The sequence below is a fragment of the Oncorhynchus gorbuscha genome, linkage group LG06 (assembly GCF_021184085.1).
Source record: "Oncorhynchus gorbuscha isolate QuinsamMale2020 ecotype Even-year linkage group LG06, OgorEven_v1.0, whole genome shotgun sequence".
NCBI lineage: Eukaryota > Metazoa > Chordata > Actinopteri > Salmoniformes > Salmonidae > Oncorhynchus > Oncorhynchus gorbuscha.
Genome location: NC_060178.1, coordinates 30,593,168 through 30,611,295, shown reverse-complemented (window position 1 = coordinate 30,611,295; position 18,128 = coordinate 30,593,168). Strand labels below are relative to the sequence as shown.

The window sequence follows — 18,128 nt, the reverse complement described above, 5'->3', positions numbered from 1 at the left end:
TATAACAAGTGCTGGATCTGTATAAAGTTTATTTCTCACCAACCTACCAACCATTTGAAGTCAAAGGAAACAACGTGACATGTTCAGAAAAGTAGGATTGTTTCATTTACATCTACAGAACATTCTGATAAATATCCCAGAATATTTTATCCTCCTTGTTCCATCAGATTAGTAAAATAACACTATCCTAAACAGCTTGTCTGTAGGGTAAGAGTTCAGTCTGTTCTTCAAAATATAATATGGTCTTGTTCAGAAAGGAACAAAAGGTTGGAGCAGAACAGTGAAATTCTGGATTTTAAACACTTCATTTCACTTATTAAAATCACCCAATGTGATGCTTGTTTGAGCATCAGCTAAAATACTAAATGACAGACCATGGGTGGGCAGAGAGAGGCAGTGGCAATACAACCATTACAATGGGCGAGTTAATTTGGCATGACTGTGTAGGTGGACTAATGAAATGGTCTAAAATGCGTAAACTCTGCCCCTCCGGGGCACCATGCTATGCTAAACTAACTCGCCCAATGGTTTGAGTAGCTGTAAATGAGAGGGAGCTCATAATAGCACATCGCAAGACCCCTCAAACATCACAATTTTATGTTGTTATTCTTTCAATGTCAAAGAGTGGATACTGCATCACTGTAATATTTCAAAGCAGGGGTAGGTTGAAAACTGGGCTCCCGAGTGGCGCAGCGGTCTAAGGCACTGCATCTCAGTGTAAGAGACTTCACTATAGTACCTGGTTTGAATTCAGGCTGTATCACATCCGGACGTGATTGGGAGTCCCATAGGGTGGTACACAATTGGCCCAGCATTGTCTGGATTTGGCCGGAGTAGGCAGTCATTGGAAATAATAATGTTCTTAACTGACTTGCCTGGAAAAATAAAGGTTCAATTAAAAAAAAAATGTATATATATTTATTAAAGCCAGTCCTATAGGTGAGATTGTGAGCAGTTCACTGTCCAGCCACAAGATGGAGGTGTGGTGTTACTCAACACAGCAGCACAGTGAGTATTTATAGGAACATTTCTGTAATATAGGGAGCATTTAGAGAGCATTCAGACAACTTGTTTGGCTGCTCCAAAATCTTGGCACATATCAGTGTATCAACCACACGTGTGTACATTTGTAGCTCTGTCATGTACACTATTGGACAACCTACAAAATAAAGCCAAATAAGTCAATTAGTGGATCTCCCAACCACTCCCACCTCATTCAGTCCCAAGCAACCCTTCTCCAAGAAACCTTCCATGCCCCAATGAGGTGCAGGGTGTGGTTGTTAGAAATAGAATGTGGTCACTAGAGAAAAAGAGAGGGGCAGAGCGGACTCCACATCTCATCAGTCTGTAGGACTGAAACCAGACTCGCCTGTCGGCACCAAGTCTGACATTAGACCATCAGGACATGAGTTATAGGTGGAAGTCAGGAGGAGGAGGGAGTGGAAGAGTACAGCAGTGATTTAGAGGGTTACGGAATAAACTATTCCCTTTCCCCTACTCTACTCACCAAGCAGTGAAAAGGCCAGCCACAGAAAGGAGGGCTGGCACTGGCAGGCAACAGATGTTTCTATGAAGAAATGTGTTAGTGTGTGGGTGAGAGATTGTGTGAGTATCTGAAAGTGTGTGTGTGCGTGCACATGCTGTCCACTCCAGCCACGGTTTGGAAGGCAAAAGTTTTGGTAGTATGGCACAAACTGCTAAATCAAAGTCTCTACAGGTATATCAACAACCTACTCCAGTAAAAGGCTTAGCAACATGACTTACAGATCGTATACTGGGAGACATTGAAAGATGTGACAGACAGGGCAGTCTCACCTCAGTGTCTGGAAGACAAAGTTGAGAGGTAACATTACCATATCAATGGGTAACACTTGTTTGTTACGCTCGCTTTTAAAAGCCAATGACTCTGAAGGTCTGGCTGGTGTCTCACCCTCCACTGATTTTTAGCTAGACAAGAGCAGATACGAATACTGTCCCTCGGCAGCTAGACAGAGCAGATACGAATAATGTCCCTCAGCAGCTAGACAGAGCAGATACGAATAATGTCCCTCAGCAGCTAGACAGAGCAGATACAAATAATGTCCCCCGGCAGCTAGACAGAGCAGATGAAGAGACTGGATGGGTAGGTCATTTGTGTCTAAAGATGTGTGATGAATGTGAGTGCATGTTGTACATAAAAACCAATGAGTTACAGTTGCATCTTCACCACCAGTCCCCACTCCCTATTGGCTGGCTGATCAAGACAGAGCTGCCGGTCCCTCCCGACCCCTCCCAGTGGGCGGGTTGTTACGTGCGTGTGTGTCTCTTGTCGTCGAACAGCGAGCGGATGAGGTAGACCTGCACCCCTGTCACCAGCACCATCACCAGCATGTTGGTCATGGACCACATGTTGACCCGGTTGTAGTTGGACTCTTGTATGTTGCGGTCACGGGCCTCGAAGGCTTTGAGCAGCGTCTGTATCTGAAGGCTCTTCCCCAGCCGGGCTTTAACACTGTTGATGGTATCCTGGAGAGCAGAGGGAAAAAGAGGTTGGTAATGGTTTGGGTTATTCTGATAGTCATACAAGCATCTTGGAACTAGAATCCAACAATACAGAGTAGGCCAGACTTCAGGGGCATAGAGATTATGTATGTTGACTGACACAGTAATATTCCCTACTGGGGAGGTCCCTGGAGACAAGGTAACAGGATGGGGGAAGGGGTGGGTGCATGTTAACAAACCCGCCATGTTGGTGAGTCCTCAAAGGACAAACACGACTTCCTCCACAGCTGTACTTTACACTTCCTGCCCCTGACCAACTGACGCCTGTGTCCTGATACACGGGGTGGGGTCTGGTATAAAGATAAATCCATTCTGCTTTCAGGTGATTGTGTGGTTATTGTTGTGACATTGATGCCTGTGGTGCTCGGTCTCTCTGACCTTGTGCCGTTGTATTGGCAGTGTGTGTGCTGTGTCAAAGTGACACCACCTGTGTGGTTGTGTGCTCTGTGCACTGACATGTTGTAATGCCAGCAATCTCTACTTCAGAAAGGACAGACAAAACACCAATGTCAACAGACGGCAGGCCTCAGACGAGACGGCTTCTGCCTGCCTTGTCACACAAAATACACTAGGACCGGGACAATACCAGTATCAGCAAAAATGAAAACCTGAAGAAGACTAAACTCTTTGGTCCTTTAAAAACCTGCTCTATGTAAAATAGTGTGCTATAGCTTGGAAAATGAATAAATGTGACTCTGGATGATAACATGTTTGTTTCCAACATTAGGGCTGTTTTCAAAATAAATTAAATCTGCTTGGTGCTTTGTTTCCTTGCCACGATTACCAACGTCCCGGCCCAACAATACACCACTCTACCATTACTAATCTAATTTACACAGGGATTATTTTTTGAAGATCCAGTATCACATTCAAAAAACTAAAGACGCGTGAATTCTGTGAACTGTTGTGTGAGAAATCACACCCCCTCGCATGACGTGCTACAGATGTCTGACACGTGTCCTGTTGCATATCAAAGCAATGCATGCTTACTAACCATGTCTTCTAGGGGAGTGTCTGAAATGGCGCCCGATCCACTATATAGTGACCTACTGTTGATCAAGGCCCATAGGGTATATAGCCCATCGGTGCCTTGGTGTAGTATAAGTGCAGCCCCTCACCATGATGTCCTCCAGCTTCATGTCCAACATGTCAGTCCCATGGATGTACTCCTTCCAGTCCTCTGGCTCCTCCCCTTCCTGTTCCATGTTGTCCATGATCAGCTCGAAGAAAATGATCTTTTCCGATACTGCCGAGAACGAGTTGTCAAAACAAAACATGTAGTCTCCGTCCTCCGTCTCTACACTAAAGGAAACACACACCGGGAGAGTGTAAGAGAGAGAGCGTGTGTGTCCTCCATGTGAGTGTGTATTACACACTTGCGTGGTGATGTTCGTGTCTCTTACGTGTGTACTCCGTCTGACTTGCGGTGGTCGCTGTACAGAACGTGTCCAGTAGGAGAGGACAGGCTGAAGTCAACGTCCAGACCTGCTCCGTCCAACACCTGAGGACACACAGATGAGACAAGTAAGATGGGTGAGAGGAGAGACATGTCATAGAGCTGCTGCTGAAAGGTTTCAGAATAAGCAGATGGCTTCACAATGTGTGAAGTCCATACAAGACATGAGTAAAGAAACCAGTTCCTTCCTGGTGTCGGTTTCTCTACAGTTTCATCATTAGTTCAGGGAAATTCCACGGTAAGAGTGATGTGGAGACTCAGATTTTTCACTTTTAAAAATGTCCAGAGTTAAACCTTATCTATCTATGCATAAGGACTAGTTATAACAATTTCCACTTAACGTTTTACAAAGACACATTTACTGGAACAGTGCAGGTGCAAAGTTTGGTAACAGAATGACGGAACAAACGGCACAAACAGTCATTCTGTTACCAAACTGCATCTGCATTGTTCTTCAAGTAAATATGTTTTTGTAGCATTTTCTGTGGAAATTGTTAAACTTCTTGATGCACCCATCCCGTTGGCGGGATCATTTTTGTCAACCACCGCTGAATTGCAGAGCGCCAAATTCAAATTAAATTACTAAAAATATTTAATTTTCATGAAATCACAAGTGCAATATAGCAAAACACAGTTTATCTTATTGTTAATCCACCTGGCGAGTCAGATTTCAATAAAGCTTTTCGGCGAAAGCATACCAAGCATTTATGTAAGCACATCTCTCTCAGTAGACAAAATATTACAAACAGCTAACAGCCAAGTAGATTGGTCACGAAAGTCAGAAAAGCATCCACACATCAAAATACTGCCCCCTACACTCAAGAGGTTTTAACTAGTCATTGTGCATAGAAATGTGTGGTTTGTTTAACTTTAATCAACATTTTTAAGTGACATATCAGTCTCAGCATCACTCTTACCATGGCAATGCCCTTCAGCATTTCCACATCTCTGTCTGCTCTGTTGTTTAGGGGCAAAGAATGTCAAGGTTTCCAAACTGAATTACAAAATGTCTAGTTATTAGTATTTCAAAAACACAGACATTCAACAGAGGCCATGAAGAACTTAAGTTTGTGGAGCTGCTCAGTTCTAAGGACATTATCAACATTTTGTTTTCACTCCAAGGGCAGGGGTGGGGTTCCAGCATGCCACAGAGATAGCTTGTCTGTGGTGGTAGACACAACAATAGGGAACTTAGATGTCGGCTACAGTGATGGTATGACAATCCCTCAATGTCATTAATGTTAACATAACCTTTTATTTTCTTTGAAATAGGTCTTTACCAAAGTTCTATGTTGAGATATGTTACGTCGCACTCCACAGTGCCCTTTCCCACATGGACAAACACCCATGTGTTACAATGGCGCTGGAGGAGATGGCTGCCGCTTTACAGTCTCCTAATCAATTGTGCTATTGTGTGTGTTTTCTCGTTATTTATAATAATTTTTTTGTACATAATGTTAATGCCACCGTCTCTTATGACCGAAAAGAGCTTCTAGGTAATCGGACAGTGATTTACTAATCCTCGTACTGGAAGAAGATTTTATCATCTTTAATGAGTCAGATGCAAAGGATTTACTTCAGACAACTGACAAGGCCCACATCCCTGTCATTCGCAGGAGAAAGATGGAGATACCAGGGACGTAGGTTGGGGTGCCTTGTAAGGATCCAACGGCGAGTGGGTAATCTGCCTTTAACATCAGTCCTATCTACAATCATTGGACAACAAAATAGACTAATTACAATCACATATCCTACCAACGGGACATTAACTGTAATATCGTATGTTTCAAGTCGTGGCTGAACAACGATATGAATAACATATCATAACATAACATATAACATACCTCCTCCGGTATATTTGTAAACAACAGCTGGTGCAAGAAATCTAATAGTGAGGAAATCTCTAGGTTTTGCTCGCCTGAGGTAGAGTGTCTCATGATAAACTCTCTTGGTAGATAGTGTGGTCTACAGCTTATCTATATTCTTTGTAGCTGTCTATTTACCCCAAACCGATGCTGGGACTAAAACCTCACTCAATGAGCTGTATTCCGCCATAAGCACACAGGAAAAAGCTCATCCAGAGACAGCGCTCCTAGGGACCGGGGACTTTAATGTAGGGAAACTTACTTGTTTTACCTAATTTCTAACAGCATGTTAAATGTGCAACCAGAGGAAAAATAACTCTGGACCACCTATACTCCACACACAGGGAGGCATACAAAGCTCTCTCTCTCAGTGACTCGGTCAATGCAAAAGTGGTCAGATGACAAAGATGCTAAGCTACAGGACTGTTTTGCTAGCACAGACTGGAAAATGTTCCACGATTCTTTTGATGGCATGAGGAGTACACCACATCGGTTACTGGCTTCATCTAAGTGCATCGATGACGTCATCCCCACAGTGACTGTATGTACATACCCAAACCAGAAGCCATGGATTACAGGCAACATCCGATCTGAGCAAAATGGTAGAGCTTCCACTTCCAAGGAGCGGGACTCTAACCCAGAAGCTTATAAGAAATCCCACTACGCCCTCCGACAAACCATCAAAAAGCTAAAGTGTCAATACAGGACTAAGATTGAATCATGCTACACTGGCTCCGACGCTCATCAGATATGGCAGGGCTTGCAAGCTATTACAGACTACAGAAGGGAAGCACAGCCGCGAGCTGCCCAGTGACACGAGCCTACTAGATGAGCTAAATTACTTCTATGCTCGATTCAAGCCAAGCAACACTGAAGCATGCATGAGAGCATCAGTTGTTCCGGACGACTGTGTGATCACGCTCTCCGTAGCCGATGTGAGTAAGACCTTTAAACAGGTCAAAATTCACAAGGCCGCAGGGCCAGATGGATTACCAGGACGTGTACTCTGAGCTTGTGCTGACCAACCAGAAAGTGTCTTCACTGGCATTTTCAATCTCTTCCTGTCCGAGTCTAATACCAACATGTTTCAAGCAGACCACCATAGCCCCTGAGCCCAAGAACACTAAGGTAACCTGCCTAAATGACTCACACCTGTAGCCATGAAGTGCTTTGAAAGGCTGGTCATGGATCACATAAACACCATTATCCCAGAAACCCTAGACCCACTTCAATTGCATAACTCCCCAACAGATCCACAGATGATGCAATCTCTATTGCACTCCACACTACCCTTTCCCACCTGGACAAAAGGAATACCTATGTGAGAATGCTATTCGTTAACTACAGCTCAGCGTTCAACACCACAGTGCCCACAAAGCTCATCACTAAGCTAAGGACCCTGGGACTAAACACATCCCTCTGCAACTGGATCCTGGACTTCCTGACGGGCTGCCCCCAGGTGGTAAGGGTAGGTAACAACACATCCGCCACACTGATCTTCAACACGGGGGCCCCTCAGGGGTACGTGCTTAGTCCTCTCCTGTACTCCCTGTTCACCCATAACTGAGTGGCCACGCACGACTCAAACACCATCATTAAGTTTGCTGATGACAACAGTGGTGGGCCTGAGTGGTAGTGCCAAGTCTAGGTCTAAAAGGCTTGTTAACCACTTAAGACTGCTGAACAATTAATCAAATGGCCACCCGGACTATTTGCATTGCCCGCCCTTGTTTTACACTCCTGCTACTCCCTATTTTATCTATGCATAGTCACTTTACCCCTACCTATATGAACAAATTACCTCAACGAACCTGTACCCCTACACATTGACTCTGTACTGGTACCCGCTGTATATAGCCTCATTGTTATTTTGTGATACTTTTACATTTTTATTTATTTTTTACTTTAGTTTATTTAGTAAACATTTTCTTAACCAACGATGAAAATAATTAAGGGGTTGTAAGTAAGCATTTCACAGTAATACACCTGTTGTATTCAGCGCATGCGACATAACATTTGAATTTATTTGATGTCATTCAGGGCCACTACTTAATTTGAAAACATTGTAAAGACATCAGCAGAGCACCATTAAGGCAACGAAAGAGGAGTTACAGGGACCGATAATGTAATATCATTATTCTTCCATTTGTAAGTCGCTCTGGATAAGAGCGTCTGCTAAATGACTTAAATGTAAATGTCTTCGAAAAGAGCATTAGGCCTATAGCTAGGTCTGGTAAAATGATTGCCAGGAGATACCGACCCTACCGTTATGCTTGTTGTTTACACTGAGTTGCATTGAGGTCGGAATGCAATCATGGTTACGTTAAGACACCTGGAGCCGGGATATGGGTCAGAAAACATACATCAATGCAGCGATTGGATATGCCACTTTCCTCAATTGTACCTATGGCCACACTTACACAACAAGTTTGAAATACTGCTAGTTTTCCTGGGAAACTGACCTTTTTGTCCTCATGCTAACTAGCAGTAGCCACCGTAGCCATTTTGGAATGGCTGCATCAGCTGTGCAATTCCATAATGGCTACTGTGGCTCAGGAAGTTTTAAATATTTGGCATGGGCCTCACAGCCACAAAGATATACAGGTGCACCATTGAGAACATCTTAACTTGGTGCATACCACTTGGTATGGCAAGTGCTTGGCATCCGACCGCAAGGAGCTACAGAGGGTAGTGCATATGGCCAGGTACATCACTGGGACCTAGCTCCTTGCAAACTAGGACCTCTATACCAGGCGGTGCTAGAGAAAGGCCCTAAAAATTGTCAAAGACTCCAGCCACCCAAGTCAGATCGTTCTCTCTACTAACGCATGGCACCGATGCACCAAGTCTGGAACTATCAGGACCCTAAACAGCATCTACCCCAAGCCATGAAACTGATAAATAACTTTTTGATTCAGCACATATTCTGCTGCTGCTACTGTTTATCTGCCAGTTTTATTCCTAGTTATATGGACATAGAGGTCAACCGATTATGATTATTGGAGGACCAAAAAAGCCGATACCGATTAATCTGACATTTTTTAAAAATTTGTAATAATGACAATTACAACAATACTGAATGAACACTTATTTTAACTTAATATAATACATCAATAAAAATAATTTAGCTTCAAATAAATAATGAACATGTTCAATTTGGTTTAAATAATGCAAAAAAAGTGTTGGAGAAAGTAATATGTGCCAATGTGCAATATGTGCCATGTAAAAATGTGTGCCATGTAAAATATGTGCCATGTATAAAAAGCTAACGTTTAAGTTCCTTGCTCAGAACATGAAAACATATGAAAGTTGGTGGTTCCTTTTAACATGAGACTTCAGTATTCCAAGGTAAGAGGTTTTAGGTTGTAGTTAATATAGTATTTACAGGACTATTTCTCTCTATACCATTTGTATTTCATATACCTTTGACTATTGGATGTTCTTATAGGCACTTTAGTATTGCCAGTGTAACAGTATAGCTTCCGTCCCTCTCCTCGCCCCTACCTGGGCTCGAACCAGGAACACACCGACAACAGCCACACGCGAAGCAGCGTTACCCATCGCTCCACAAAAGCTGCGGCCCTTGCAGCGCAAGGGGAATAACTACTCCAAAACTAAAAGCGAGTGACATTTGAAATGGTATTAGCGCACACCCAGCTAACTAGCTAGCCATTTCACATTGGTTACACTAGCCATTATTAGGCTGATAGGCTTGAAGTCATTAACAGCGCTGTGCTTGCGAAGAGCTGCTGGCAAAATGCACAAAAGTGCTGTTTGAATGAATGATTACGGGCCTGTTGCTGCTCATTCAGACTGCTCTATCAAATCAGACTTAATTATAACATAACACACAGAAATACGAGCCTTTGGTCATTAATATGGTCAAATCCGGAAACTATCATTTCGAAAACAAAACGTTTATTTCAGTGAAATACGGAACCGTTCGGTATTTTATCTAACGGGTGGCATCCCTAAGTCTAAATATTCTTGTTACATTGCACAACCTTCAATGTTATGTCCCAATTACGTAAAATTCTGGCGAATTAGTTCGCAATGAGCCAGGCAGCCCAAACGGCTGCGTGCAATGAACGCGAGAGAAATGACACAATTTCACCTGGTTAATATTGCCTGCTAAACTGGATTAGTAGTTATAACTAGTGATTATGATAGATTTTTTTTACAAGATAAGTTTAATGCTAGCTAGCAATTTACCTTGGCTTCTACTGCACTCACGTAACAGGCAGGCTCCTTGTGGAGTGCCTCGTGGTTGCAAGATTGGATCCCCTGAGCTGACAAGGTGAAAATCTGTCATTCTGCCCCTGAACAAGGCAGTTAATCCACCATTCCTAGGCCGTCATTGAAAATAAGAATGTGTTCTTAACTGACTTGCCTAGTTAAATAAAAGTATATTCAAAAATAATCATAATTGGAAATCGGCGCCCAAAAAAATACAGATTTCCGATTGTTATGAAAACTTGAAATCGGCCATTCCGATTAATTGGTCGACCTCTAGTACATATGTACCCCGTACATAAAACCAAGGAGTGGGTATAATTTGTGGAACGTTCCAACAGGAATCTGTTCCAAAAACGTAATAAAGTACTTGGTTGCCAACAAACAATGCATAAAGTAGCAATTCACCTAGCTAACTAGCTGGGGAATAGGCATCAACTCACCACGTAGCTTATTCTTAATGTTTGTCCAAAGGTTACCAGAGTGAGGACAGACATTTTTCAGAATTAACTTTGTTTGTGAAAAACTTAATGAAATAGCCCAATCCCTACCCGGTACCTTATTCTGCCGCTATACAACTTTGTATGCAATGTTTGTTGGCAACCTGGTTATTTACGAAGCTTTTGGAACAGATTCCTGTTGGAAAGTTGCACAAATTATACCCGCCCATTGTTGGGAAGGACCCGTAAGTAACAAACTCACCCCATTCCGTACAAATGTGCGCAACCGCAACATTCAAACGAGGCTACAAAGAAAACTAATGGGACTGTAGCGAATGTGTTGACGTCAAAATCAGGGGTGAGAGGCTAGAGCGTTGATCGACATGGTAATGGCTCTATAGTATTGGAGAAAAGTTTTTTTTTAAACTGACCCTCCGTTACATCTTGACGTGTCATGTCGTAAAGTACAGCACGCATAAAGCAATTATTTCTGTGTTACAATCTCTCTCCACCAGGTGTAGCACTTCTATCATCCTTTAACTTGTTGCGACTCTAGGGGCATTATTTTCATTTTTGGAAAAAAAAAACGTTCCCGTTTTAAACGGGATATTTTGTCAGGACAAGATGCTAGAATATGCATATAATTGACAGCTTTGGATAGAAAACACTAACGTTTCCAAAACTGTAAAGATATTGTCTGCGGGTATAACAGAACTGATGTTGCAGGCGGAAAGCCTGAGAAAAGTCCAATCCGGAAGTGCCCCATATTTTGAAAGCGCTGCGTGCCGATGAGTCCCCATTGAGCTGTGAATGTGCTATGAACCAGCTTACGCTTTCTACGTATTCCCCAAAGGTGTCTACAGCATTGTGACGTAGTTTTACGCATTGATGTTGAAGAATACCCGTAGGGGGCTACATTGCGCAAGTGGTCACATGATGCTCCCGGAGAAAATCTCGCATAAAGTACAGAGGTAGCCATTATTCCAATCGCTTCTACTGAGAAACCAATTGTCCCGGTGGATATATTATCGAATAGATATTTGAAAAACACCTTAAGGATTGATTCTAAACAATGTTTGCCATGTTTCTGTCGATATTATGGAGCTAATTTGGAATATTTTTGTCGTGACCTCAATTTCCGGTCGATTTCTCAGCCAAACGTGAAGAACAAATGGAGCTATTTCACCTACAAAAATAATATTTTGGGAAAAAATTAACTTTGGCTATCTACCTGGGAGTCTCGTGAGTGAAAACATCCGAAGTTCATCAAAGGTAACCGATTTAATTTGCTAGCAAGGCATAATGCTATGCTAGACTATCGATAAACTTACACAAATGCTTGTCTAGCTTTGGCTGTAAAGCATATTTTGAAAATCTGAGATGACAGGGTGATTAACGAAAGGCTAAGCTGTGTTCCAATATTTCACTTGTGATTTTCATGAATAGGAATATTTTCTAGGACGATTTGTCCGTTGCGTTATGCTAATTCATGTCAGATGATGACAACGGTCCCGTTCACGGGATGGGTGTCACTAGAGGTTAAAAACAAGAAATGGACAGTGACGGGGGTAAGGGGGATACCTAGTCATTTTTTTCATCATCATTGCACGCGATCATCATTCTCAAAGCCGCTGTTTAAGATCACTTTAGCACCGCCCTAAAAAGCTGATTCAAATTCGACAAAAACCTTCAAATAGGTATGTAATCACATTATATAAACTCTTTATAGTGTTTTATTTACATTTTAGATGCTAAGGTGATAAGTTGGACAGATCGAGTGAAAAAAAGACATTTTCCCACACAACATCTCTCCTTCTCACTATCACGCATAAGTTTCGCTTCCCCACCCACCCGCCATTTTTAAAAAGACCAGACGAGCTCATTGCCTGCTTGAATTTTCAGAAACGGGCAGCGTTTAGGTCATGTAATTGATTCTGTTGAAAAGGGGAGGAATTGCGCTTTACAATGGTATTGACATTACAGTTGATCTGGAAGTATTACGTTTTTGGGGCGCTAATATAAGGGCAATTGTACGGACCAAGGCGATGTTCGAGTTTACGTTAAGCATTTCACTTCTAGTCTTCATCTGTATACGAAGCATGTGACGATTACAATTTGATATTATTAGTAGACCGTCTACAAAGCTGCCCTCGCGAGTTCTAGCAAATGTATCTGCTCATGTACACATTTTTGGATCACACTTTCAACCAATAATAACCCCTCGAACCTGATATTCTATCTCCAGCGATGCGTCCTTCTTCATGGTCTGGAAGAAGCACTCCTTTCGTCCGGAAGGGAGTGTAAATGTGAAGTCGCTGTCCATGCTCTGGGAGAACGCGGCCACCATGAACATCTCAGATACCAGCACCGAGAACAGGCACAATAACCCCCGGACCACGTCCATGGTCTCCTGCTGGCTTCACCACACACGGAACAAGCGGGAAATAACTATAGATTTTGACTCCGTAAAGAGACAAGTGCTAGCTAATGCTCGTCAACTTCTCACATCTGTTCTGTTGGACAGCTCACCGTACGAGATAGCAATCGCAATGTGAGGACCTTGCCTTAAGAATGGACATACATTTCTCTCAAATAGTTGGAATGTAATTGTATCTGATACAATGTAATGTATTTAATGGTGCTAAAATATATTTGGAACACATTCTAGTGTATTATGGGCCATTTTAACAACAACAAATAAGTTCATTACAGGCAGTTCTCAGAAGGGCGCTTTTCTCAGTTGCATGTTGGGTAATGTAGTGTGTGCGTGTTTAAGAACAACTGACCGCATCCAGAGAGGAAGAGGAGAAGCGAGAGGGATAACTAGGCACAAAATATGTTCTCCAGCAGGGGACGTTTTTTTGTTTTCTCTCACCACGCGAGGAGTTTTCACTGCACTGCTAATCTTATGCCTAGCCTTAAATTAAGATAAAAGAGCAAATGCTTGTTTTCATGAATGTGTATTATATAGACAATGTTGATTAGTGGAAACAGTTGTGCCTGTTTACACGTGTATCTGCCCGCTCATTGGCAATAATGGTCCCTGGACCTGTTATTGCCTCTTCCCTAATGCTTTCCATTTTTTAAAGACATTCGAGTATCTGTTCAATATAATGGATACTCTGTGCATCCAACGCTGCTCCAAAAGCGCAATCATCTGTACCACATCAGTACAGTCGCATCCCCTTGAAATCAACATTGGATATACCGGCCGTGTCACATCCGGACGTGATTGGGAGTCCGATATGGCGGCGCACAATTGGCCCAGCGTCGTCTGGGTTTGGCTGGAGTAGGCCGTCATTGTAAATAAGAATTTGTTCTTAACTGACTTTCCTTGTTAAACAAAGGTTACATTAAAATATATATATATTTCCTTGTGCTATACAGATATATTACTATATGGCAAGGACGGATAGAAAACAGTACAAGTCTGCCCATGTGTGAATATTGAACAGTTATGTTATTTTGTATAACTTTGGGCGTAGAGAAGACATTATAGAATGATAAAAGACAGTTAACTATACAGGCACTTGTTTGTTGAACAACAATATCAATGTCAAATAGACATGGGTGTAGGTATTTTTCAATTGATGATGAGAGAAGAAGACTGCAATCTGATCAAGGATCTCTTGATTTTAAAATTGTAATAGTGAACTGCACACCAGGCTTTCTAAAAATAAAGAAAGTATTAAATATGTAGGGTCATGTCATGACATGAAAAATGTCAACTCAACTAGCTACTAGGCATTTTCTTGTGTAGGCTATGCCATCCCATATATGTTGCCCTTCGTCTTTGGAAGTTACTCTGCGATGTAATGCAAACCACCATTCATTATTCATCCTATTGCAAAACTATGTAATCCAAAAGTTGCACAATCAGATGTAAATATTTCAGGGTTTTATATTTTATTTTCTTATGGAGGAGACGCGTTCATGTTCCAGCTCCGCTCAAGCAGAGGAAATGGGCGGAACCGTGCCTTAGCACGTCACTACTTCTCTGTCGCTGCCTGATGCTATTGGCCGAGAGGAGGGGAGAACCACAGCAGCGCTTAGCGAAGGCGAGTAGCACAGCAACAGAAGCCAACTAGCGCAGAAAAGAGTCGGCGAAGGGTTGACTGAATGAAAAATCAACTGGCTAGCTACATCGAGTGTAGTTTTAGGAAAGTGTCACCCTCCCCCTAAATATTTATTATATTTTATAAGCGACAAACATTACAGTTTGATAATAGTTCATGTTCGTGTTTACTGTATAGCCACGAGAGGTGAGTACAATCCTAAAAGAGCGAGGATGTTGGTCCCAGCGGGAAGATAATGAAGCGGTTGCGCGTTTTGTTGGCGTGCCTCATCCTCTGGTGGTAAGACTTATCTTCATTCTTTTCATTGTGTGCTGGAAAAGTTAGCTTGATATTGTCATGTTTACGCCGAATAAATTACACCTTACTCGAAAGCAGCATTGGAAAGCGGATATTCTGACCATGTCTGTTCGTGGTGTGAGATGAAATCGATTCTTCCATCCTCCCATATGTAAAAAATGAAGTTAGCCAGCCCAGACGAGCTGGGTCATTCCTAGTATACGACGGTGCCTTGTATGCCCCGAGCAAATATTATTCAGTGTAAAATGTGTATTCCAAAGGGCTTTAAATATAAATGTAGGCATAATTTCACCATAAAACACAACAGATATGGATCTTAAATGGAATTTTAGTGGATGTAGGCATTTCTACCATGTCCCAGGGTGCTAAACCATTAACCGAAATGTCCGTTTTTAAACAACTAAGGTTAGCAAAATGACCAACGTCGGTTAAATTATTTGAATTCTATTTCGTTTTCTTTTTGTGAGCGTAATGCACAAATTGCGCAGTTCAGCTGGAGCAGGCCTTCCCAAACTTTTTTGGCCCACTTCCCCATTTTGATATAACAAAAATGTTTGCAACCCTACCATGTAAAAAAAGGTGATGTAATCAACGGCCAATGTTTACTTTTTAATTTGGATCTATGATAGTTTTACAAATCAGGCTGACAGTACTTTTGAAAGTTTTTTTTTCATATTGCTGAGTGATTAGTGGGGAGGGTTTCAGTTCGGTTTAGGTTCGATTATTGAAATAGCGTTTTGGATTTTGGTTCGATTATTTTGGTTGAATGCTATAGCAACACAGAATAAAAACGATTATATGTCCCATGATGGTAGTGACTTGCCATTAATAATTATTACCCATAATTTATTCACTTTAAATCAAATATTTGTGTTGTGTATTTTACATTTGTTTTATTTGATGACTTTAAAAAAAAACGTAAATCTAAGTCATCACTATTTTGTAGTTCTTCAAAGTAAATAAGGCATACTGCGGAGTCAATCACTTTTGTCGTGTATTTTCAGGTATAGATACCTCACGAAGCAACAGCTGCTCTCTATATGCCCTCATTATCATGCAGTCTTGTCTCACCCATGGCGCAGGACAAGTATATGCGCAATGGATTATGGTCATTTTAGTTAATTACCTCGTTTTATGAGCTAAACTGGTGAATATTTGCCTATTGGAAACTACAACTCCCTACTACATCGCGCAGCTCACAGAAAAAAACTGAACAACATAGAATTCAAATAATTGAACCGACCTCTGTCAATTAGTTGTCAATTAGTTGTTTAAAAAATGAAAAATAAAAAATAACCGGCATTTCGGGTTCAATCTGAAGGAAGTATGGTTTGAAGTGGCTGAAATCAGAAAAGTATTGGGTGTTCAGATGATCTTCAGGCGATAGTTTTGTATGGTCTTCTGTGTAGAAACAAACTTCATCACTAGCAAGGTTTCCATTCAATTGGTGACAGATGTTCATGCTAAGTATTCTAAAATCCGCATAAAGAAATATATGCATTTTCCCACCAGTGATGTGTTTCCACCAAACAGACTTGTTGCTGATCAAATAAATCAGTGCGTGACGACGTATTGCACACGATGTACTTATTTGAAAGTTCAATGTGTTTCGTGGCATTTCCAACTCTATCGATAGTTTTGTCAGAAACTGTTGCGATAAATAGCAAATGTGCATACTCTGATCTTGGCACTTGTGCTCTAGCCAACAGCTCGCAGATACATTGCGGGTAAGCTAGTCTACATTATAAGATTATTATGGGTAATAATATTTTTATTTGTCAAACAGTAGTAAAGCATTGATCATAATGTCACCAGAATTAGATCCTCTCTTTATGGAAAGGAGCATCAAGATCACCGTGCACTTTCACCACCCTGTGAAGTTCATCAAATTATTTAATCAGTAGCCTAATAAACTGCATGCTTCCCGAGTCGTAGTGCGAGGACCACACAACATATCATGCCTGACTACAAGTTTACTTCGATGTGATGTCATTTCCACCACCGTTTATCGCATAATTAATTTTACAGACACAAATTTCCCACCATGTTGAACGAACATGATCTGTCGGCATATATATGTAACGAAACGTCCTGTTTCCATCACAGCTGTCATGTTTTTTTTGTTATATAGTAGTACATTACTCGCATAAAAACTGGATGGAAACGTGATTACTAATGATAGTGTTTGTGTGCATTGTATAGGGGAAACGGATCACACCTGTGTGTTCCTGAGAGTCCTATCTTTCAACGATGGGGTTGTAATATTTTGTAGCTTACACCATCCAAAACAGAGCCACATTTGTAGGAAGAAAATGACCTGTTCTGTTTATTACAACCACATCTAGTGTCTACCGGAGGTTACTGACGACCACAGTTGTATTTTTTCCCCGTTTCTCTCGCAACCCCATTTTCAAATTGGCGACCGCTCTTGGGGTCGCAACCCCTAGTTTGGAAGACACTGCTCTAAAGATACCGCACCGCATAAGCAGTAGCCCAATAGAGATGAGATGATGATTTGGAATGGGGTATTCAACCCTTTAGTTATGGCAAGCCTAAATAAGTTGGTCCAGGAGTAAAAAATGACATAAATTGCATGGACTCACGCTGTGTGCAATAATAGTGTTTAACATGATTTTTGAATGACTACCTCGTCTCTGTATCCCACACACAATTCTCTGTAAGGTGCCTCATACAAGCAGTACATTTCAAACACGGATTCAACCACAAAGACCAAGGAGGCTTTCCAATGCCTCGCAAAGAGGTCACTTATTGGTAGATAAGTAGACATTGAATATCCCTTTTGAGCATGGTAAAGTTATTAATTACAAGTGTTTACTCCTGAACTTATTTGGACTTGCCATAACAAAGTGGTTGAATATGTGTTGACTGAAGACATATCAGCTTTTCATTTTTTAAATACATTTTTATATTAATTTTTAAATATTTTTTAAATGAACATAATTCCACTTTGACATTATGGTGTAGGCCAGTGACAAAATATCTCAATTGAATGCATTTTAAATTCAGGCTGTAACACAACACTTTCAAAAAGTCAAGGGGTGTGAATAATTTCTGAAGGCACTGTACCTAGCTGTATTAGAGGGTGGACAAGAATATAATATTTTTCATGAGGGCTATTGATGCAGCAATTATAGCTGTAAAACCTGCTAGCCAGCTAGATAAAAGTATATTAAACAGTTAACTAGCTGGTCAACTTTAT

The 18,128-nt window shown here is 41.5% G+C and overlaps 2 protein-coding genes across 2 annotated transcripts in view; one reads left to right on the top strand and one right to left on the bottom strand.

The window, feature by feature from the left end:
• Positions 1 to 12: 12 nt before the first annotated feature.
• Positions 13 to 13,099, bottom strand: tmed5 (transmembrane p24 trafficking protein 5). Its single transcript, XM_046352920.1, has 4 exons — positions 12,763 to 13,099; positions 3,945 to 4,042; positions 3,660 to 3,843; positions 13 to 2,505 (listed from the first exon to the last, which is right to left on the bottom strand). Exons 1-4 carry the CDS (start codon positions 12,937 to 12,939, stop codon positions 2,287 to 2,289), a joined length of 678 nt encoding a protein of 225 aa, XP_046208876.1. The 5' UTR covers positions 12,940 to 13,099; the 3' UTR covers positions 13 to 2,286.
• Positions 13,100 to 14,570: 1,471 nt separating this feature from the next.
• Positions 14,571 to 18,128, top strand: part of suco (SUN domain containing ossification factor) — a 67,148-nt gene continuing 63,590 nt past the window's right edge. The window contains 1 exon segment of the mRNA XM_046352913.1: positions 14,571 to 14,890. Within this exon segment, the coding sequence (XP_046208869.1) occupies positions 14,847 to 14,890 (44 nt within the window). The 5' untranslated portion in view covers positions 14,571 to 14,846.

Coding starts and splice junctions, on each gene's coding strand:
- tmed5 (XM_046352920.1), bottom strand. CDS start 12,939: ATGGACGTGGTCCGGGGGTTATTGTGCCTGTTCTCGGTGCTGGTATCT. Junction 3,844..3,944: donor AAGTCAGACGGAGTACACAC/GTAAGAGACACG, acceptor TGTTTCCTTTAG/TGTAGAGACGGAGGACGGAG. Junction 2,506..3,659: donor TGAAGCTGGAGGACATCATG/GTGAGGGGCTGC, acceptor TCTGCTCTCCAG/GATACCATCAACAGTGTTAA.